The following is a 24,162-nucleotide window of genomic DNA, read 5'->3' on the forward strand; positions in this document are numbered from 1 at the left end:
CTCTAAAGTGAAATATGTTGAATGTATTCTGATGAACGAAAGGAAAACAACATCCAAAGAGAGCGAGTCTATGCTACATCGAGAGTTCTAACTCCATTGTATTTGTATAAGATGATCGGCCTATCATCTCACTACAAAATAAAAAAGTATTTATTGATCTCATATTTTTTGTTTCCAAGTGAGATGATATATCCACCAACTTATACAAAACAAAAACCTTACAGTGTAACATACGCTCATCCCGTATAAATGTTTCTATACAACCCTAGCACAAGCTACTGCTTAACATTCAAGAAAAAGAGAATTAACTGCCCCTCAACTCTAACCAACTCGTATCTATTATACTTTCCTATCCCCTTCTCCAAGTCTTTACTTGTAGGAATCTCTTAAAGAATTAAGAGTAACTAAAAAAGCCCCGTAACCTTATGACCCTAACAATAGGAACCTAAACGACATATGAAAAGAAGACTAGTCGGTTTCTTTACTCCATCAGTCAGACACGACCAAGGGTAAAACATGTTGCAGCTTTCTTGAGTTCCTTTTCAACCATTTGATCAATAGCCTGTCTCGAGTTTTTACTTGATGATTCCATGCTGCATATTATATTTCATATTTAGCTACATAATCTCTCATTTTTATCATTTTACGTTTTTGGATGTGCCATTGACTGTACTGAGCATCAAACACTATCTAATTTTTGGATTTGATCACTTTACCTGGACTCGTACATTTTCTTGGAGCCGATGTATGATTTACTGTCATCGATGCCGTCCAAAATTGATGCATCTCGCCAAAATGTTGAGTTGTTTCTTTCTGAATGGACATAGGCTGTGATGTAGTTGACTCTGATTGCATTGTTGTTGAACTGGTATTGTAATTATTCCTATCAATACTTTTCATTTGTCGAAGCCACGCAGAATTGACAGCGTTATTTTCTTCGGCGCCAGAACAATTTTCACCAGAATATGAGACTTGCGGTGTAACATGATATAATGTGGCATCAGCATGAAGTGGATCAATATTATGAGAGTATCATGTTACATATAAGTTGATCCTGCTCTTGATAATGTGCAAGTAGTACCAGAGTAGCTTCAAGGTCTGCCTCGGACTCGAACTTGGTAATCGAGTAGTGCTATTTTCGCTAAACGTCCATATACCAGATACACAGCCCACATGTCGGCAACATATTTGATCTTTAAGATTTTTCTTTTTTTTTTCAGTCATTCTATCTGATTCATGAAACATATGACGAGCTGATGGTTCTTGCATTTTTCTTGATGGTGCACCTCCTCTTTTGGTAAAGCTTTTTGGTTGGTCGTCAGGGAAATACGGGGCAAGGAGGCAATGTGTGGTGCACCTCCTCTTTTGGTACCTACACGCTGCGCAGGACTGGACATTACCACTCCTCAAGGTCATTTCTCATATCAAGAAATAAAAGAATCCAAATCAATGAAATCTTGATTTCTTGGAGCAAACTTCTGGTGTAAATTGAATGGCTTGGAAGAATGGAAGTGATAATTAATAGATGCCTTATCGTTCTTGTCAGAAGTTAATTGACAGCAGGGAAGTCTTGATAATTGTGCTAATGAAAATCTGTGTCTTCGATCATTGTTCGGCATCAATCGTAACGCATGTGCGCCATGTAATTCGCATTACGCTAGTATATTATAGATAATTGAAACATTTAAAGCAGTTACATTGTACTAAATAATAGTCAGGCTGCGAGATAGACAGGCCTACGAATTCACAAAATCAAATAAATACATTTCAACTTCGCCGACCAAAATTCGAATAATAAAGCCCATCCATCACATGGCAACCAACCTCCTAATAATCAAAGTTTCCTCGTCACAAAACTGGCGATTACATATTTATTCAACTCAGTTAAGACTTACAATAAATGCATCCGCTCGACATAAGATTGAAGCAACCATCGATTGAGAGGCTCGCCGCATCCGATAAAGCACCCAGTATTACCGTTCTCTGTAAAGAACGGGAAATGAAACATTTCCAGCAATTCTTGCACTGACTGCCTCACCATGGAGGCACCTGTCACTCTGCTTCGTCGTCCCCAACCTGTTACGATATCGATTCTGTTGGGGCAAATACCAGAAACGAGGAATTGCGTGCGAAACCAAGCAAGGGATCTTGAAAGTGCAGTCACTGCCGTTCCTTCTGACATAACATGCAGGTTTACCAGCCAATATCGGGAACTTTTCTCTGTCACTGCGTCGGGGTAGACGTTCTTTTGTGCTGCCGCTTCCCAGACTGACCCAGCTTCCTCTTTAAGCCCTGTCTTGTGAAAGAAATCAATCACCGCATCCACAAGTCCCCGCTTACTTTCCCGGTCTTCACTATGCATCTTATCAAGAAACTTGCTCACGTGATCACGCACGTTCTGTCCATCAGGTCCAGGAGTAGGCATGGTGAGTAAGAACATGTGTGCAGGATGGCCGGTTAAAGTCATTAACTCACCACAAAATGACATATCGAATGATGTTTGTGCTTCTGTACAACAACTTAGAAGTAAGGTGTAGGTCTGTAAGGAAGGATTTAAGCCAAAGCCAAGCATGCCGTGAAGTAAGTTATACGCATCGTGAAGACGGTGTACTCTGAGGAAAGCACTAAGTAAAGAATTACAAGTTGGTACATTGGGGCGTAAACCTGCATTAAGCATCGCATTATACCACTCCCAAGCCTTCTCCACATTACTCGCCTTTCCCCACAAGTCAACAAGAAGACCGTAAACAGGCTCATCTGGAACCCAATTCTTTCTTTTCATTTCTACAAAAACAGCTTCAGCTTCATCCAGATAGCCAGAGTGTCCAAGAACCTCCATAACTATACTGTACGTCACTTTGTCGGGCTCGAATCCAGCACTCTGCATCTCCCGATACAGCTGTAGGGCACCATGGTAATTCCTCGCCTTTGCTTGCAATGCAATCATAATGTTAAACGTCACCAAGTTCGGCACACAACCTTGATTAACCATCTCGTAAAATAGCTTATGTGCTGCTGCCAAGTGGCCAGCTTTCCCTAGGCAATTGATGATCACGCTATAAGTGAAAGTATCGGGAGAAAGCCCCGCTTCTTGCATTCTCTGATACATGTCAATGGCAACATCAAGAAACCCCGCTTTTGCATGGATATCAATAAGCGTACAAAATGTCACGCGGTCTGGTTTGCACCCCTTGTTCTGCATCTGGTTAAAAACGCCCATAGCTTCCTTTAAGTAATTCGCCCTGCCGTAACTGTGAATAAGACGATTATAAGTAACGATATTTGGCTGGCACCCATCACCAACCATCTGATCAAGTAGTTTGTTTATTGCCCCAAACTGTCTAGACCGGCCAAGAATGCCCACCATGGTGGTGTATGAATGCCCATCATGCTTGAATCCAGGTTGTCGTTTCAACCAGTAGAATAAACCAAGAGCCACATTAAAATCTTGAAGCTGCTTGAGAATCTGGTTTGCCTGGTAGACATCTATTGAGCAGTCAAGCTTTGTAAGAGCCTCTTCCGCAGCAAGACCCCATTTGAACTGTCGTAAAACGTGCAACACACTTTCAACCACGTGACTAGAATTAGAATATTGTCTAGCCGCAGGAGCTCCCCTAATTACTTTAGTCTCTCTCACTGTCCTGTTGAACCCTTCAGACATGTTACCGGTAAACTTGCCTCCTTGTTGTTTATTGTTTGGAATGAAGCGGTTTGAATGTGCTTTTGACCTTTGAGGAACTGACTTTTTCCTGTCCTGTGTCTCTGAAGATATTCCATCAGTTTCCGTGAAATTCCCTGACCCATTGCTCGACAAAATGTTCTCTCCTTTGTTTAAAACTGATTCACCAGCTCCAACTTTTGTTCCATAAGAGGCACTCAGAGAGTTCGACCCAGATGCCGGCCGAGCTGACGAATTTCCATAAACTTTATCTTTTCTAGAGGTTTTCACATTTTCAGATCTTGTATTAGAAATTGGCTTGGTACAATCAACCATAGAGTTACAAGGCGTGCTGAGAGTTGCACTCCCATTAGTCAAGGGAATTCTATAATTTACGAAGTCGGATAAGAGATTGACTGCTGCAATACCAGCCTTCATAAAATGATCCGCAACGGGAGAAGATGAATGAACCACATTCTTTTCTTCGCAGCCATCTGCGTAACTCACATGGTTAGATCTATCCGATGATCGGGAGATGGGAATTTCTCGTGGGGGAGAGACATTTTCAGGAACTACGTTTACTTCTTTTCTCGAATCAATTGAAGTAAGCAAACCTACTCCTAACGAAGATTTTGATACAAATGGGGATACCACATGTGAATGTTGCACGGTTGCTCTGATGGGTCTTCTAGAAGTACACATTTCATCGTCAGAGCAAGTGCAAGAATTTCCATCCCCTGCACTACATCGTGATCCATTGAAGAAAAGGGATCTGGCAGATTGGGATAGTGTACCAAGCTGTTTCGCACGTATCATTATCTGTAGATTCAGTTGTAAAAAATTAACAACTAATCTCGATTCCAAAGAGCAAAAACGGAAATGAATATGCTAACTTTCCACTTAGTCAGTGAGTGACATGTACTCGTGGCAATCAGAGGAGTTAAGACTAAATAACATGATACAATTTACATATTGAAACACAGGTATCAATACCTATTGAGTCTATCAGTAGACACACAAAGATCAAATTTTACCACGGTCGACCAATAAAATTGGTACTCAAAGTTCAACCAAGAGGGTTAGGCAACAGAAGTGAGGCATCTTCTGCAAAGAAAAAGTTGGACACGAGAAGATTTATAATCTGTAAATGCCCATGAAAAATCGCTGAGATGCATGGAACCCAAAAGCCAATACCAGCAGGTTTCAAGGTATTCATATGGAAGAATAGCTCAGATATCTATAATAACAAACTTATGTGATAAGAAAGACAAATCATAAAATAAAGGAAAAATTGAAGGCATGATGTAATGCCCATCTCTAGATAACGTGCAACAAATCATTAAGTTGCACAAACATCAGGATTCCCATGATTTTGGAAACCCTATGGATATACAAGTTTCATTCAAAAGACATACAATAAACTAGGCACCAGTTATTTACTTAAAGAACACAGACAGATATCTTTGTTATCCTATTAGCAACTCATTAATGTATTTTATTTTAGTAGCTGAAGGAAAGGCAAAAGTAACAAGACATTTGAAATTGACAGCTTGGAGTGTCACCCAAAGATTAAAACTTCACAAAATGGACATGGCCTATCATAGACTCGAGTAAAGGAGTTTCTTGAGCAATATTCGCCAAGAAAATCAAATTCGGTCAAAAGACAAAAAAAAAAAGAATATTTGTAGCACAAGCACAAGAAATAATTGTCATCATAGAATAAATATTATCAAGAATGAGACGGTGTATTTCTGAAAAATGAATGTATTTTACTATACAAATTGTCTTTTTAATGTCGGGTTACCTTCAAACATTTCCAATTCGGCATTCATCGTCACCATCCACCTGAACTTTGAAACTAAAATTCATATTAAGGAAAATCACTACCCTAAAAGATCACATTCGAGGGGGGTACAGACTTGCATTTTCAAACTTAGCACGTCAAGTACAAAAAATATGCAAAAGTGTCTAACCCAAAGCAGTGGTATAGCCATACGTTTCCGTCAAAGGACGAAATTAAAATGCTGAAATGGCTAAATATATTTTTCATCAGATATCATACTGGTGTTGAAAATATATGGGGGAGCTGCCATGCAATAGCCCTCCCGGCCCCCCTCTCCATCTGTAAAAGAGTCAAAGGCATTCCAAAGACGAAAATTCCTCAAGGAAACCATGATTCGAACGTATCTTGGTTCCCCCTCGATGAAAATGCAATTGGTGTCGTAAAGAGTAACAAAGGACGGAAAGATTTCAATATTTACCAAATTATACTCAAAATCAAGAGCAACCCACGTTCTAAAACAACTAAGAAATGATTCTAACAGTGATCCCAAATCACCATTCACTCCTGAACAAACCATAAACGGAGGATGAACCAAAACGATGGCTTACAAAAATCTCTGTTTCATGACAAAGCAAACACGAAAACAACAGTACCCCACATTCAAGAACCATATAAAAGACCAGAAAGCAACTTCAAAGAGAGAATAAGTAACCATTACAGCTCGAATCAGCCAGTAAAAAACCTACAACATTCACAAGTCAAATGGAAGTAAACCCAAGAATCAAAACTGAGTTGCATATCAAAGTACCTTAAAATCAAGTATCAGAGAATATTCAAGGAGCGGATGAAAAACATAAGAAAAATTGCTGGAAAGAATGCAAGTAGGGCTGAAGTGGCGGCTGTGGTTTATTCTTCCGTTCGTGTAGACAGACCTATTGAGTTTCCAAGCAAACGGGGCTGCAGCTGGACCGTGGAAAAGACACTGTAACTTTTATTTTACTTTGACCCCACTTTTTTTAATTTATTTTCCATTCATAAATTTTTTTCGATATAATATTCAAAATCGATTTATAAAATGATAAAAATAAAATTATATATATATATATATATATCTTTTGTATATGTTACGAGTAATATAATGGTGAAAACTTAATTTCCAATGTAAAAATTTTGTAGTAGGATTTTTCTCAAAAAAAAACATTTAATAGGGAAAAAGAAGAAAAAAATATCTTAAAAACTAAATAATAATATAATTTCCATGTTTTAGAGTGTTGTAAAAGACACTATCTAGGCGCTAGACGGTCGTTTATCGCCTCGATTTTGAGAAGCCGTCTAATGTAACACACACACACATATATATAAATAAATTTTGGCAAAAACGTGTGTGAGACGGTCTCACGGGTCGTATTTTTTGAGACAGATATCTTATTTAGGTCATCCATGAAAAAATGTTACTTTTTATTGTGAATATCGTTAAGGTTGATCCGTCTCACAGATAAAGATTAGTGAGACCGTCTTACAAGAGACCTACTCGTTAATTTTTTTAAAAATTTTTTTTTGACATATTTCAATCAATTTGAATAGTAGAGAGTGTAAAATTATGTAATTGATTTTGAGTTTGTATCCGATTTAAAGTAATTTTTGTTTAGTTAAAAATAAATAAATCATCTGGACAGTAGGTGGTGAGTGGCCCGTCTAACGTTTTTATTTTATATATATATATATATAAGGATTTGTCGAATATATTCAGGTGCGTGACCGCAAAGTAATAATTGACCATGTCTAACGAGTTGAAGGAAACGTTGGTTTGATGTGGTTAACAAGTCACCTTATATTAATTAAAGAATCAAAAACGTGTTCAATGTCTTAATATGAAAACGACGTCATATATTGTTTAATTGTTGAATAATTGCTGTGATCAATCGCACACAGAAAAATATATACATATGTTATTTTAATGTAACTTTGTCATATTATTTATCTATCTACTTATTATTTATATATCACGTCAATCAAATCATTGATTATATATAGTACGACAATCAAATAATTGAATTTAAATTACAATATTAATATTTATAAATAATATTATTAATTTTTTATAAATTATTAAAAATGACAAAATGATAATTTATCATCTTTATTTCAAATATAATTGATCAAATCCAACAAACTATAATTTATCAATGATTTTGTATTATTTATTTAGATATTACTATTTAATATTTAACTTCAAACGACGATAAAGTGTAAAGAATAACACATAAACTCTTGTAAAACGATCTAAATCAATTTTGTGAAACATTTTATTTGAGTCATTCGTGAAATTATTTTTATTTTTTATGTAAAAAATTATTATTTTTATTATAAATATAAACAAAATTAACTATAAAAAATTTGAAATCTCACGGTAGAACAACTCAAAAAATATCAAGGCTTTAGACTTGAGAATGAGCTGGGGAAGCTAAAAGGACAAAATTGATTAATTCTCCCTCAAAGCACGACAAATGGAGCAATATCGTCCTTTTATCAAATGCACGTCCCTTTTTTATATTTTTGAAAAATTGACATTATCTCGATTTTATAGTTCGTTTTACATCAACATTACAAATTTAGAAAAAAAATATGGGGTATAAATGTTAATGGTAACAGTTTTCTCGACTCTTTATCGACTCAAAAATATTGATTAAATTTGAGTTAATATGATATTATCGTTTTATAATATTATTTATTAAAGATGATATTGTAATTTCAATTCAATTATTTAATTCATATAAGATAAATTATTGATGATTTGATAGATGTAATATAAACGATTGGTAGATGAATAAATAACATGGTGCATCAAACATGAGATTAGATTAGATAAAAATATGGATAAATAATATAAAGAACCAAACGGTACCATAGATCAAAACTTATCTTAAAAATATATATATATCTGAAAACCCATTTATGTAATTGAACTTGATAATTGTTGGTTGATAAGATGAAAAATATTATTTTAATATGTAAATTTTTTAATAAAATGTAGAATTTTTATTCCATATCTGTGTCAGAAGCTAATTAATTTTGGTAATTTGTGAATTTATTAATTAATACATATCCAAATTTTTTTTAAAAGAAAAATCGAGTCCACTTATTATTATACATTGGGACCATTTGTTCCCACATTGCAGATTTTTCCTGGAAGCATGCTTCCCTTCTGCCTTCAATTTGTTTCCAACCGCAAGACACAATATCGAAGGGAATACTGATAATAACTAGTGATTTATAATTTATTTGATTTATATTTAAACGAGGATCAAAATATAATTATAAGAAATAGTGACGAACTATACTGTAATTTTGATATAAAAATTAAAAAATAAATTGAAAGATAAAAGAAAAAAAATAACCTCAATAAGAATTGAACATATAGCTTAAACTCCAACAAACAATAACTCTATCTAATGAACTACACATAACTTACAATAAAATTTTAACATTTTATTAATATATATAATTATTAAAACAGATCATGACATCAAAATTAGTTACTCTAAGTGTCTCAAATTTAATAAAGTAGTATAGATAACAAAAAGACAAACTTGTGTGAGACAGCCTCACGGGTCGTATTTTGTGAGACGGATTTTTATTTGGGTTATCCATGAAAAAGTATTACTTTTTATGTTAAGAGTATTACTTTTTATTGTGAATATTGGTAGGTTTGACCCGTCTCACATATTAAGATCCGTTAGACGATCTCACATGAGACTCACTCTAACAAAAAAAAATGAAGAAGCATTAATAATACACAATTGAATATCTTTTGGGTGCTCTAGTAATTAGGGTTTTTTTTTTATTAATTTAAAAATAAAAAATATTTTTGTAAAAAATACAAAAATATTTTTTATTTTTAAATTAATAAAAAAAACCCATAGTAATTATGAGGACGTACAAAAGTCCAAGCTTCATTAAACGAGAGTGTGACAGCTTTGACAAACGCAAATGGAAATTAATTGAACCCTCTTTTTAGAAAAGAAACCCAACGGCCATTTAATTTCACTTATGTTCTTCCTGTCTTGGAAAAGATTATATTTTTGTAAATATATTTAATTTCTAAATTATAAAAATTGATGAAAATTAAAAAATGAACAAACAAAAAATGAAAAGTTAAAAAAAATCAGAAATCAGTAGTGTTTGATAAATAATCATTTTTCGAAGATCGAAATCAGACCAACTTTTGGAATTCAATTAAATTAAGTAGAAATTAACGCATAATATAATATAAGTTTTAAAAACACACAAAACTCTCTTCGTGGACTCCGTATTTGATTACTTATGAGTGTATATGTTGTATTAATAAGTAATTGTTAAATCGATATTAAAATTATAACAATTTTTAAATTTTATCGCATAAAAAAGTTATCAATTTTATAAAAATTTAAACACATGACAATCAATTAGTTAAAAAAATAATTTTCAAAAGTGGATCGAAAAAAAATTAAATTAAATTAATTTTTTTTATGTGATTTGAACTTTAAGCAATATCACAACAAACGTGGTTGCATAAAATCATAAGCAATCATTCTCAATTTTGATGTTTTTAATTAAAATAATAAAAAATATATTTAAAAATATATTAAAACAATCTTATTTCTTAAATACCAAATTTCTCCTTCCGTCCGATCAATCCACTTCACCTTCTGGCTACTACAGTTCGACACTGCAGCTATTCTCCTCCACAAGCACCAACCGCCGCCGTTGACGGCAGCACAGCCTGGACGACGGCTTCTTCTCCTATCTAACTACTGCTGGATGGTAACTGTTCACCATGGGAAACTGCAACGCCTGCATAAAGTCCTCAGAAAGAGACTCGCCCCAAACCTCCAAATCTCAAACTCCAAAACCCAAGAAAAAGAATCGCGAACGCTTTCCTAATCCCTACGCCCAATCCCCGAGTCCGATCCGTGTACTCAAAGATTTTATCCCTCAGACGAAGATATCTGACAAGTATGTTCTCGGTCGCGAGCTGGGCCGTGGAGAGTTCGGTATCACCTATCTGTGCACCGACCGCGAGACGCGCGAAGCTCTCGCGTGCAAGTCAATCTCAAAGAAGAAGCTTCGAACGGCGGTGGACATAGAAGACGTGCGCCGTGAGGTGGCGATTATGTCTAGTCTGCCGGAGCATACGAACATCGTGAAGCTACGGGCAACGTACGAGGATGAAGAGGCGGTGCATTTGGTGATGGAGTTGTGTGAGGGTGGGGAGTTGTTTGATAGAATAGTGGCTCGTGGGCATTACAGTGAGAGGGCCGCGGCTGGGGTTGCTAAGACGGTGGCGGAGGTGGTGGGGATGTGTCATCAGAATGGTGTTATGCATAGGGATCTGAAGCCGGAGAATTTCTTGTTTGCGAATAAGAAGGAGAATTCTGCGCTCAAGGCTATTGATTTTGGGTTGTCTGTATTTTTCAAGCCTGGTAAGAATTGGCTTTTTCTGGAAACTATTAGAATTGTGTATGTTCTGCTTGATAGAGTATGCTAATTGCTGATGTATTTTTTCTCCAAATATATCGAAAAGTCCTGCCTTTCTTTTGCTCTTGTAGTTTTTATTTTTTTTCCCCTAAAATTTTAAGACGAAACTATTTTTATGCCGGTTTGAGATGGAACTTTTCGAAGTTAATGACTTATTTGTGAGAGGTTTTTATTGTATTAATTAATTTCTTGAAAGAATCTTTAATACCTGCTTTTTCAACTAGAAGGCTCTTAGTTTTTAGGAATAGTGTATCTGTATGACGAATCTGTTACAAAAACAAATAAAAAGTTTTAATTCAGGTGAAAGATTCTCTGAAATTGTGGGAAGTCCATACTATATGGCACCGGAGGTTTTGAAGAGAAGTTATGGACCTGAAGTTGATGTTTGGAGTGCTGGCGTGATTCTTTATATTTTGTTGTGTGGCGTTCCTCCATTTTGGGCAGGTTTGTTTCTTTCAAGTGTTTTTTTTCTCTTGGAATCTGAGTTTCATAGCCTCCATTCACTAAATTAATGGATCCGCGTTTCATTATCTGATGCAGAAACTGAACAAGGTGTGGCACTATCAATTTTAAGAGGAGTGATTGATTTTAAAAGGGAACCGTGGCCTCAAGTCTCTGAAAGTGCCAAAAGCCTTGTTAGGCAGATGCTGGAACCAGATCCTAAAAAACGTCTGACTGCCCAACAAGTACTTGGTTAGTTAGTTCTGTACTCTGCTTCTGTGATTTATTGTTTATTTTTTTTATGTGATTACAGTGCATTACACATTACATGCCAAGGAAGGAGTGGCAGGAGTCAGGACTGAAACATGGTTTTGGCTTAGAGTGTGGAAAATTGGACTAATTTGATTAGTGGTAATACAAATAATAACAGTGGCCACCAGATCCCTCATGAACAAATTCTGTCTTGTGAATGCAATGGCCGATGCTGTGAGAGCTTCTCTGTGATGGGTCTGACCCACTTAAACTTCAAACTAGTCTGTACCCACTGTGACTTCAGAAACCAAAGTTTTATACCCCCCAGAAAAGACAATTTTACTATTTTTTGTTTGGGGTGGGGTCAAGAGGGGGTGTTGAGCATGCAACTGTCAGCTCCCAGATTTCTTTATCTTTGAAATAAAGATGCAGAAAGTGTGAAGAAATCGTCAGATTATAGCCTTCATTTGTATGTCTCAGGCTCAGGCATTGATCTGGGAGTGCTATTTCTTGATTGACAGTAAATGAATGAGAAAAAAGGTCGAACAGCGTGAATTAACAATTACAGTCAGTATATTTACTGTTTTATTTGGTTTTGGGTGAATTTCTTTAGTTGCAGATAGGAGTTAGCTGCTTTAAAAAATGTGGGCAATCCAATATATGTGTCTTGGGATAAAAAATGATTCTATTTGATATGAATCATCTAGGAATCTGGCAATTAGGCCTGTTATTGACTGGAATATAAGAAGTAGTAATGGCATAATTGGAATATAGATGATTTGTGTGAGACAATTCGGTTGCACATGGGGCGATAAGACATATTGTGAATTTTTGTGTCTCGTTGTTGAAGCATAAACTTTTCTGTATCATGCAAATGGAGAGCGAGTTTCTCCTCGAAACATGTTTGTTTATTTAAGTTGTTTCCTTAATTGTTTTGTTTAGACCACCCCTGGATACAACATGCGAAAAAGGCTTCAAATGTTCCATTGGGAGATGTTGTGAGGGCGAGGCTCAGGCAGTTTTCTGGGATGAATAGATTCAAGAAGAAAGCATTGCGGGTAATTGTTAAGCATATATTCAATTTCTCTCTGCAACTTGGCACTTTCTATTTTAAACGGAAATTTTCCTCGTGAGGAATTAATTACAACATGAAAGGTTACAATGTTTTTTGGTAATCATTGACGATGACCGGCGTTCTTGCTACATAATTTCACGATACACTTTGTTTGATGATCTTTTTTGTAGAGAGCCTGCCAAATTATTTAATTTCATTTTTATGTATTTCTTAATTATTAACTTTGTAGGTTATTGCTGAACACTTGTCTGTGGAAGAAGTAGAAGTAATGAGGGATATGTTTGCATTGATGGATACTGACAATGATGGGAGGGTTACATACGAAGAACTTAAAGCTGGTCTGCGGAAGGTGGGTTCTCAGCTTGCTGAGCCTGAGATCAAGTTGCTAATGGATGTGGTAAATATCTTTATGCTTCAAATTTCAAAGTTTACTTGGTGATACAGAGCATTGTTGATGTTTGGCCTGACTTCAGTTATATCAAACTCGAATACTTCAAAACCTGTTTTTGTCAAGTTTTTGGATTTGGTGTCTTTGATGAGAACGTTGGAAGATACACGATAGTTTGTTGTTTGAGGATGAACTTGATTTTTTTACATTTTAATGTGATGGATAGATAGGTTTTAAAATTTGAAAATGTGGTTGTAGAATTTTTTGGAATGATAAGTTGATACTGGAATAAAGTTCTTTGAGAGTGGATAAAGCAATTTTTCGGAAGTTGGTGTAATCAAATAACTTTGGGTTTTTTGATATAGAAATCCCCTCTAAATAACTGCTACGCTAAATATGATCGACGCATTGATCGTCATTGAATCAAATAATGTATTGATTGCCTTTGAATCAAATAGACTCTATGTAATTCAACTAGAATCAAGATGCCCACTTGGTATTTCTCGGTAAGCATAGCACAGCCAAGAAAAATAGTATTTAGCTGTGGCTAGTAGATGCTTGTCTGGTGGTAGGTCCCTTTGCTCCACACCTTGAATTTTTCCCAAGTTCCCGTAAAAAGAATCATTGTGTGAATTTCTTCGCAGGCTGATGTTGACGGAAATGGAGTCTTAGACTATGGGGAATTTGTTGCAGTTACCATTCACTTACAGCGGATAGAAAACGATGAGCATTTCCGCCGAGCTTTTATGTTCTTTGATAAAGATGGTAGTGGCTATATTGAAGTAGATGAACTACGAGAAGCGTTGGCTGATGAAACAGGCGAAACTGATTTTGATGTGCTCAATGACATAATGCGAGAGGTTGATACGGACAAGGTTAGATTCTTGACTGAATCTTACCATACTTTCTCTAATCAATCAAATTACCTCACACCAAAAAGCTTTGAGTTCATGATACGTTTTTCTTTAGTCAAAACCATTTTTGCATTTTATTTCCAAAATACTTATTGAATAACCAAAATTAGAAAAATTTTGAACTCGGCATCTTGTCATAGTCGTAGGATTCTGTTGACAACCAGCTGTTGTATGTCACAGGACGGTCAAATTAATTACGAGGAATTTGTTGCGATGATGAAAACTGGAACGGATTGGAGAAAGGCGTCCCGGCAGTATTCAAGAGAAAGGTTCAAAAGCTTAAGTGTTAATCTGATGAAAGATGGGTCTCTGCAACTTCGGGATGAGCTTACCGGTCAATCTGTGGTGGTTTAAAACTTTCAAAACTGTGATATTTTCTCTTCCCGGTGGTCTTGTTGAATCCAACATCTCTTACTTCTTGACATTCGAAGTTTCGGAGAAGGTATAGACACAAGAAAATATTCGGACTACTCAGACGTGCGTGGTTGTTTAATGTGGAAGATATTTAGTACAGAATGAGATTTCCGGGACGATTGTGTAATCTTGTTTTTGTTTGTAGAATGTGTAGGATCATGTATTCTTTGGTTTCTGATATCCCTTTGTAATTTGAGACATTTCTTTAGTTGAAAAATGCTGATTAGAAATGTGTGGAATTTGGAATATGATTGTTCAACTTGTGTAAATGTTCCATAGGATATTGGAATTTCGACTTTTGTTCACCTCTCTGTACTTCTTTAGTTGAGAAATGTTGGGCTCGTTGTTTTGTGTACCCATATGTGAAATAAGTTATATGTATATTTTATTTTTATTTAATTAATTTAAATGAAAAAGTCTAAAACAATAACAAGAAAATGAATTTTGATAAGTTGGTGGTAAATTCGGAAAGTCAAAAAGGCGATGTAAAGATACACCAATTCTTAAGTTTAGGAGTAGGTCTCTTGTGAGACGGTCTCACGAATTTTTATCTGTGAGACGTATCAATCTACTGATATTCACAATAAAAAGTAATACTCTTAATATAAAAAGTAATACTTTTTCATGGATGACCCAAATAAGATATCAATCTCATAAAATATGTCATGTGAGACCGTCTCACACAAATTTGTCTAAGTTTAGAGTCTATCAACTGTCGACGGACACATTTTTCACGTGCACACACGAATTTTTTTATATAAAAAATATCATCTAATGGACATTAAAAAATATATAATAAAATAAATTTAAGATAATAAATATTATATTTGATCACCAAAAAATATTGTTAAAAATTTCTTATATGATTTTAAGATATTGAATACGCCTATATATATTTATCCCTAAAAATATTTTTTATTATTCTCAAAAAAATTGTTTTCTAATGAGTCTTCTTATTTAAAAATATAAAAGTTGCCATACCTGTGGAATTTAAAATTAATTATTAGTAAATAAATAGTTTGTTCTTCTTGTATTTGTTCGATGAACTTGGAAAAAAAATTGCACTTGTGGACGCTGGCAGTGGCAGCTGAGCTGGTCATCCATTGGGCCATTACCCTTTCGTCCTCTCCGAAGGACCCGTCTCACTTTTTTGTGATCCGAATGAGATATATCATATGCATTAAGAAGACAAATCTGCAATAAAAATCTAATCTTTTCGAAATTCAACCAATCAACAAACGATGATGATGGGTATGCAAATTCAAACGAGTCATGCCCCGATTAATCATCCGTTGTTGTCAAAAACTTTTCTGCCAACAACCCACAAATTGTTTTTTCCTTGTAATTCAACCGCCGGGAGAGAAGACAAGAATCTTTATAGTTTTCTAAGTACAAAAGGGCTAAAGAGAGGAGGGCTGTGTGTAACTTCATCATCAAGCAATGTGGCCGCGCCAATGTGGGATGGCTGGACGCCTGAGAAGAGCTCCAAAGCTCCTTCCCTCAGTGATATAGTTTGGCCTTCTGCAGGTACAAGTTGTGTTCCCTTTCTTATTTACAAGTTTCTTTTAGCTGTATTGTGTGTGAATATGGGTTTTCTCTCTTTTCTTATACATAAACGTGGGACGAAATTGTTTGTGGCTAGCTAGTTCTATTTAAAGTTCATGGAAGGAGCCTTGGGATGGGGGAAAATTGCTAATTTAATTGATAAAAACAATAATTTATATGACTTGCTTAAAATATATTGCTCACACTTTAAGAATTTTTATTTTATCAAGTATTAGCTGTTAATCCCAGTTCCCGAACTCAAAATCTTGGTTCGTCAACAAAAGCAGTTGTTTAGTTTATAAGGTATTTTATACCGGGTAGAGTACTGTCTAAACTTTGATATATGTGCAGTTTGTTGTTAACAAAAGTCACGCCTTCAAATTTGTTCTTATCCAATTGCTAGGCGAGTATGAACTACTGATTTCGAGCTTTTTGAGCTGCTCTAGTGGTTGAAAGTTATTAATTTATGATTTGGTGGGGCTTTATACTGGACAGGGGCATTTGCAGCCATGGCTATATTGGGAAAGGTGGATCAAATGCTTGCACCCAAAGGCGTTTCGATCACAATTGCGCCACTAGGAGCGGTTTGTGCGGTTCTATTTGCCACCCCTTCTTCTCCTGGTGCCAGGGTATGCAGCCTTTGATTTCTTTTCTTTCTATTCGAATGCCTAAAACTCTGGCTGACAGCCCTTTACGTCTTGTGGCACTGTTATAATGAAGGAATGTGGAAAAATCATGCTGTTGGTAATACCAATACTACGTGTATTTACCTTTTTCCGTATTGTAGCTTTCAGAATGTTGTCTTATGTTGCTTCAGTTAAGGATTTAACTTCGACCATTGTGATAGGGTGTTCTTTCCTTTCACATTGCATACCCAAAAGGTTAAGAAAACGGCCACACAAATAACGGTAGAACTAAGGGTGGCTGGCAAAGATGATTGCTCCCTTTCCCTCCCAACCTTTCCTATAGGCTTATGTATTTCTGTTTATCATGTGTTTATAAAAATATGATTTTCCCCTCTAAATGTTTTGATTTTTAATATCGTTCTATAGGCTTATGTATTTCTGTTTATCATGTGTATATAAAAATATGATTTTCCCCTCTAAATTTGCCCTTCCTATGTGAAATTCTGACTCCGGGACTGAATAGAGGAACCTAGATTACATAGTCATCAAAAGGGTTTTATGAATCTCAAATCGATTTTGACATCAAACTCTATATAACTAGTAATTCGCTGGCTTTACAAAACTCTGGTTTCCTTGAATCGTGGTAGTTATTTTCATTAAATATTGGCCTCCTTTCGCAGAAATACAATGTATTTGTGGCTCAAATTGGTTGTGCAGCAATAGGTGTTTTGGCATTCTCGGTTTTCGGTCCAGGTTGGCTAGCTCGGAGCACTGCTGTTGCTTCTGCCTTAGCCTTCATGATTTGCACTCGTGCAATACATCCACCAGGCAATATTTTTATGAATAAACTCTCCTAAGCACGTTTTTTCCTGAAAAACGACGACATTTCTCTTACATTTACGAGTTCTTGAACTGCTAAGACTGAGTTTTTTTCTTTTGGTTTTCAGCTGCAAGCTTGCCATTACTTTTCATTGATGGCATTAAGCTTCATCATTTGAACTTTTGGTATGCTTTGTTCCCTGGTGCAACTGGTTGCATCCTCTTGTGTCTGATTGTAAGTTTCTTTAGAATTCCTTACTCCTATAACGCTTGAACGTTTTCGTCTTGCTTAACTCAAGGTGTAGTGAAAAGGTCGCGTTTGATTTAGTTTTCCTTCTATCTCCCCTATCAGTAGAACGAGTGTGATCTATGAGATTCATAGTTAGTGTCAGAGTATAAAATTGTTGTCTGCGCCATAACTTTTGAAGAAAGTAGTTTCAACATGATAGCAGAGCCCGAAAGGTAAATGTGGAACACAATCCCCATACATATCATTAAGTTGGCCTTGGGTGGTGCACCAACTTATACATGTAAATGTTGAATATTAATTCTGGATATCCCGGTCTTCAACACCTATGTATTGCATATTACAGCCCAAGATCAAGTTTTTGGAAAAAGTGGTTTCAACCGATAGCTTTTATCGAACCTAATCATACATTATTTACATTGGCGGCTCCGCCACTGCATAAACCTGATGGGTTCATGCCAATGGACCAAACCTTAGGGTGTTTCTGTGTTACATACCTGCCAATAGATATCTCTACTCGGGATTTCAGTCGAAATGCACGCATTGCTTAAATGGTCTTATATTTATTTCAGAGATATATGTTATTCATAACTTGTATATGAGAATAGCTGATAAAATACCTTTACAAACCCCATAGATATGACTGAATACCATCTGATCACATTTTTGTGCTACGGTGCAGCAAGAAATGGTATGTTACTTGAAGGACAATTTCAGATTTTGATTCTTGGAGTTGTGTAGGCTTCATCTTCCATTTCATAAAATGTATATCCAATTTAAAGTGTCAAAAGGCATGTCAATGGTTTGCTTACCCAACTGTATCTACGGACAAAGTGTAGCTTCAAATTTGTAGATAACATAGAATATTCTCTATTGAAGTTGTTCTGATGAAGATAAGCATCATATCCAAAAGTTGAGTTAGCACTTTCAATGAGTTGGATCCGGGACAAGGTTAACGCCCCGTCGTCATGCTAATATTCTTTGTATCATTCCAATCTTATCGTAGAGGCTACGTTCAATGCTTAGGTTGCGTACAATATGCATGCATAAACTCTTGACCTTGAAAATTATTTTGCGAGCTATTGAATAAATAAATTGTGTTCAGATTCAGTTGGAATTATACTGAAAACATTTTAGACTGATTTGAGTTTGATTTTTTGAATACGAAAAAGATTAATATCTAAGATGGCTCCAAGAGCTTGTTTATAATCAGCCACGATAAGAATTTGTAAGTTCAAATATTTAAATCTGATTCGTTGTGTAATTTCGAATTTTGGAAAATAAAGATAAAAGGATGACAAATAAATCGACTGTTTCTGTTTAAGTTGGATCCCGATTCACTCCACATTAATTAATTCCTATTAAAATCACATGCGAGTCGGAATAAAATAAAGTCCCATTGTGCTGACAAGCATAAGCTGAGAAATGATACTTCTAAGTATTTAATCTGCAATTAGCCAGTTGTCACCAAATTCAATATAGTCAAGTAGAACCAAAGTGGCATCAGATACCAAAATCTCAAGTTTGAGATGAAGTATCGGGTTCGAACACCAATTGTAATAAATCTTTCACCAAACTCAAAAAAACTAAAAAAAAAAAAGGCAGTAACCAAAGTGTATTTAGTAATCTATGCTATATGGTCACATTATGTTTTCCAAGTCACATGCCACAATCGATGGTGCTTTTTTCCCTATATGTTCTTAGCTCATCTAAAGTCTCCAACTAGAGTAGCACCTCAACTGGAAATTCTTACTTTTGGGCTTAAATGGAAATAGGATCTTGGGAGGTCTTTCAAACAGTATTTTTAATAGTGGTAAAAGAAATTGGCCGATATCATGTATGTAAATAGTGGCTCCAGATTTATTTTATTTCTCTTTACCAAGCAATATAAACTCAATATTGTGCGCCACAATTTTTGCGGTAGGGCGCAGTATATCGCCGTTTCCTCCACAAGATTCATCGGGAGAAAGAATTTGAAGAACATAGAACATACTGATATTTCAACACAGGATCGAAATGCTCGTCACGAATTAGTACTCTCATTTGTCATCAAAATCAGTTTCTAAACGAGTCCAATCCACAAAGACTGTGCCAAAACAAGAGTACAATACGGTAGTAGCTGTTTCAAACATAGCTAGAAAACGAAACAAGTACAAATATTGTCAAATGTACTTTCATATACTGCCATAAAGAAGCTTGAAGTGAAGGAAGAAAATAAATATACACACAGGCGGAACTCAATATGACCAGAAACTAAAACCATGGTCTTCAATCGGAAACCATGAGTTTGCAGTGAGGGTGTGGCAGTAACCTTCTTCGATCTTTGGAGAGTTGTAACCAAGTTGCAAAGATTCATCTGAAAAATCCGTCTGATCAGGTTCAAAAACTAGAGAAGAATCACCTTTTTCCAAAAGCAAAGAGCGAGTCCCATTATTGCAACATAGGCCATCTGTACCAGTACTTGAATCACTTCTGGCTTCGCTTTGATCTTCATTCATACATGCCACCGTCAACACTGTGGATCCTTCGTCTTTAGAAACCGTAGCAGAAATTGGTTTTTCAATCCATGATTCAGGCAACCCTTTCACGTCGCAAGATTGAGAGTTTTCCTTCTCTTTTTCTTTAGCATTAAGATTTTCTTTAAGGTGAATAACCTGCACGGCAAACTAGTATCACCACGAGCATGCGACTATGAAATATAACAATGTTTAAACATAAATTGTTCAGATATGTAGCTTCTGCATTTCTCATTTAAATAAAGAACACTTAGAAATGATCGAGAATCGTCACCTGTAAATTGAGTTTTTCATTCTCCTTGAGAAGGTTATCGTAATCGGTTTTCAGGCAATTATATTTTTCGAATAATGTCTCATAATCAGTTTCTACTTGCTTTGTCCTCAACCGAGCCCTGCGGTTTTGGAACCATATTGCAATCTGCCGAGGCTGCAAGCCGAGCTCCACAGCGAGCTGGTTCTTTATATCAGGTTCGAGTTTATTTTCAGCCTCAAAGCTCTTTTCAAGAAACTGAACTTGGTCAACCGTAAGACGCCTCTTCTTCTCGGGATGATTGAGATACTCATCCAAGTGCTCATCTCCACTTATCTCTTCTTGGTCGAAAGATCGACGAAACAAGTTACCAGACATGTTCACACCAAAAGCTCCAAAATTAACCATGGCCCCTGAGCCTGAAACAGAACTCAATCAGCAACGCAATGTATACTGACTCATATCAAGAAAACAACAGCAATAACAATGATCATGGCGTGTCACTAAAACGGAGGTTCCGAAGAAAGTTATCCTCAAATTTCATTATGTTCATAAAAACCAGGCATTTCATCTACAGATGACATTATGTTTCCTAGCACAGACTCTGTTGCCCTCATAAACAAGAACATGTCTTCAAAAAACAACAGACTCGATACTCGTCATATCATCCATACAGGAGCTCACCAATAGGGAGACAAAATCACCAAAATTTGGATCGGCACCCAAGTTTATTTCTTTTGTAAATTATCAGTAACACGAGCTTAGTCGCTTAATATACGTAAAGTCGCCACTTACTGGTCCAAATAAAATGACCAAAAATCGTATCACATCTCACCTAAAACAATCTAAACAATAAAAATGAAGTAAAATCAAAGCAAGCGTAAGGGAGAAAAACAAAGCTCGTTAGGATCTTTATGCAACTCTTCCAAAGTAGAAGCGGACCCTGAAATTGGGACTAGTGGGTGACTCAATCCATTTGAAGGTTCAATATTTCATTTCATTCTCACTTTTATGGAGAGTCAATAGGATCCTTCGTGTCTCAAAGCCAATCAACAAATAAGAAACACCAAAAAACATAACAAAAAATCAAGAACTATTACCCAAAAACCGAAAAAATAAAATAAAAACGGCGTAGAATCGTTCTCGGCGCCAACTTTGCAGAAATAAGTATCATATTGTTAAGATTGAGAATTGAACCATACGCAACCCAAATGCTAGCTCCCAGATTTTTATCCAAACTAACACATAAGTCATAACAATCACCAAGTAAAAGTTGTCAAAAAAACATAAATTCATCAGCTCCACTTTTGGAAAAGCGACTTCAACAGAATTCAACGCAGATTTTACCACCAAAATCAGTAAACACGTACCAGTAAAAGGATTTGACGAAGCTGACGCAAAGATTGAATCAAAAGGCTGATCAAGAGAAGAAATTTTGAGTTTCTGCTTCTGATTCGAAACAGGGCCACGACGACCACCACCACCACAGATCATCCCCCCACGCAGTATCATTTCTATAGATGTAGATTTATTTATTTTTACAGAGAACAGCTAGCAGCAGTACAGAACAACTATGAAAATTTCAAGAATCTGCCACTTTTGGCAATCGGCACCGCTGATTTTACTTTACTTTACTTTACCGTGAGAAGAAAAAAAATCGCAGGCCCTTTACCGGCGGTAGGCTTGAGGGTTGGCCAAACTATCAGGAGATACATATTTTGTGACGAAAAAAGCTGGTGATAATGATCGCTGTGATGTGAGAAGTGTGAGAACACCTTCTGTTCATCACTCCCATCATTTCTTTCATCGCTCTATTTTCGAAGAAATTAAGGAACAAATAGTATGTGTTGTTCTTCGTGAAGAATGTAGAGAGAAGCGTTAGCCACAATCGATGGCAGCTATAAATAAGGAGATCAATTTCTCTGGTTCTTTGAATCTATTCTCGGTACCATTATGGGAGGACAGACGAAGCCAGTTTGATCATGAGTCAAATCATGATATTCATTTCTAAATATATACACATATATATACATATATATAGGTTATTATTTATATTATATTATATATTTTTATTTTATTAAATTTTTTATTTAAAAATTATAAAATAATTAAAGTTATAGATTATTGGGTTATATATATAATATTAGTCATTTTAAAATTTATGTTAAATTTAAATGATTTCCTAGTTGCTAACACCAAAAAAAAAAATTAATTATTTATTTTAAAAAAAATTGTAAGAGATTAGATAACTGAAATCCTTAATTTATACACATAATCACAAATTTACAGCGAGCATCATTTGACTAACAATGTTTTATAAGTTCTGCTGTAATAATTAATCGAAAATAATATGTGAATTATAGCATGGGAATTTATTTATTTTATTTTTTTAATTATAATTTATACAACTGTTGGATCCACGTATTGCTCCACCATTTTGTATTTTTTTTTTTTTTAATCATGCAAATCGTAGCAAATTATTTATTTTGTCGATATTTGGCTTGTTTAACCAATCGTCGTGGACAAGATTTTTTAGTCGGCCCTTCGAATTACAAAGAGACCAATTTAGCTATTTATATATAATAATATATAAAAAATTGATTGATAATATTTACCCCTTCGTTTTCTTCAAAATGCAATTGCTATTCTTTGCCATCATCTGTCAATTAGATGAGATCGTGTCGACATGTAATACGTCATGGAATATATGAATGTTTGATCAATGATTATGAATTTGATTTTTCTATTAATATTTTTTAGGATAAGCCCGTCAAACATTGTTTGATTTATATGACTAAATGCGTTAACTCGAAATTTATCTAGTAGTTTCAAGTTCCATTGTCTTGAAAGAAAAAAATTGCTCCTATCGTGATAAATATGGAGATAAACTAAAATAATACGCTACATTTGATTGTTAACGCAATGTATAATATGCATTTTTATTCCGACACATGAATTAAGATATGCATTTTTATTCCGACACATGAATTAAGATTGATTGACGTGAATAAATAAATGGAACGAAGAGTTCTTCTTTTATTGTTCATGTACACATTGCTAGTGGACATGTTGGTTAAAGTGTTGCATCGAGAAAGGAACGAGAAGCCAGGTCCAATGTATCCCTTCCCGAGTGGGGATGATTAATAAAACACAAGCGACATTACACGATTCCAAATTTGGTAATTAACGTTAGTATTGACAGTTATGGCAATAATAGTAACAATGACAAACCGATCATTTTTACAAGTATTTTGATGGGCCATTTCCTTTCGGCCCATATTCTTTCTATCTATCAGGGCCTAAAAATAGGCCCATAAATCTTATCCTAAGGCCAGATAAGCGAAAGACCGTAGCCTCTTTGATTGGGTTTTCAGTTGAGATTTATACATATAGAAGGCCAACATGCTGTTAGTTCTATCCCAAGACTTTATTTTATACTAGTTATTTTGTACAGGTGATGCGTGTGTGTACGGTCTTTTTTATCATTATCGATAGACTAAAGTGAAATTTGACAAATTATAGAGGGACTAAATTGATATTTGAATTGTTGAAATAAAAAAAATAAGAATAAAAGTGTGTGTTGAAATTTTTTTTAAAAAAAAACAAAAAACAAAATTGTAATATTAATATCATAAGGGTAAAGTTAAAAGAAAAAGTCGGTGCCCTTCCTACATGGTTATTATCATGTCCTCAACTTTAATAAAATAAAATATATAT

General features: G+C 35.3%; 4 protein-coding genes across 12 annotated transcripts; 2 read left to right on the forward strand and 2 right to left on the reverse strand.

Annotated features, from left to right (window-relative positions):
• Positions 1–1,625: 1,625 nt before the first annotated feature.
• LOC140956957 (pentatricopeptide repeat-containing protein At1g74750-like) lies at positions 1,626–6,413 on the reverse strand. 9 transcript variants are annotated; one of them, XM_073413953.1, is made up of 4 exons: positions 6,250–6,408; positions 5,632–5,780; positions 4,693–4,759; positions 1,626–4,477 (listed from the first exon to the last, which is right to left on the reverse strand). In XM_073413953.1, exon 4 carries the CDS (start codon positions 4,472–4,474, stop codon positions 1,892–1,894), a length of 2,583 nt encoding a protein of 860 aa, XP_073270054.1. In that variant the 5' UTR covers positions 4,475–4,477; positions 4,693–4,759; positions 5,632–5,780; positions 6,250–6,408; the 3' UTR covers positions 1,626–1,891. The 9 variants fall into 9 exon arrangements, with proteins under 9 accessions (XP_073270054.1, XP_073270049.1, XP_073270053.1 ...); XM_073413948.1 differs by having other exon boundaries at positions 4,652–4,759; XM_073413952.1 differs by having other exon boundaries at positions 4,693–4,762.
• Positions 6,414–10,090: 3,677 nt separating this feature from the next.
• LOC140956978 (calcium-dependent protein kinase 10-like) lies at positions 10,091–14,747 on the forward strand. The gene is made up of 7 exons (XM_073413994.1): positions 10,091–10,903; positions 11,259–11,402; positions 11,499–11,651; positions 12,594–12,709; positions 12,956–13,123; positions 13,759–13,989; positions 14,209–14,747. Exons 1-7 carry the CDS (start codon positions 10,258–10,260, stop codon positions 14,380–14,382), a joined length of 1,632 nt encoding a protein of 543 aa, XP_073270095.1. The 5' UTR covers positions 10,091–10,257; the 3' UTR covers positions 14,383–14,747.
• A 783-nt stretch (positions 14,748–15,530) lies between these two features.
• LOC140956894 (uncharacterized) lies at positions 15,531–18,789 on the forward strand. Its single transcript, XM_073413820.1, has 5 exons — positions 15,531–15,969; positions 16,483–16,616; positions 17,294–17,441; positions 17,561–17,667; positions 18,362–18,789. The coding sequence occupies exons 1-5, from the start codon at positions 15,684–15,686 to the stop codon at positions 18,401–18,403; spliced, it is 717 nt and encodes a 238-aa protein (XP_073269921.1). The 5' UTR covers positions 15,531–15,683; the 3' UTR covers positions 18,404–18,789.
• Positions 18,790–19,795: 1,006 nt separating this feature from the next.
• Positions 19,796–22,448, reverse strand: LOC140956893 (uncharacterized). The gene is made up of 3 exons (XM_073413819.1): positions 21,816–22,448; positions 20,470–20,864; positions 19,796–20,333 (listed from the first exon to the last, which is right to left on the reverse strand). The coding sequence occupies exons 1-3, from the start codon at positions 21,955–21,957 to the stop codon at positions 19,917–19,919; spliced, it is 954 nt and encodes a 317-aa protein (XP_073269920.1). The 5' UTR covers positions 21,958–22,448; the 3' UTR covers positions 19,796–19,916.
• Between the last annotated feature and the right edge of the window lie 1,714 nt (positions 22,449–24,162).

The sequence above is a fragment of the Primulina huaijiensis genome, chromosome 14 (assembly GCF_012295235.1).
Source record: "Primulina huaijiensis isolate GDHJ02 chromosome 14, ASM1229523v2, whole genome shotgun sequence".
Lineage (NCBI taxonomy): Eukaryota > Viridiplantae > Streptophyta > Magnoliopsida > Lamiales > Gesneriaceae > Primulina > Primulina huaijiensis.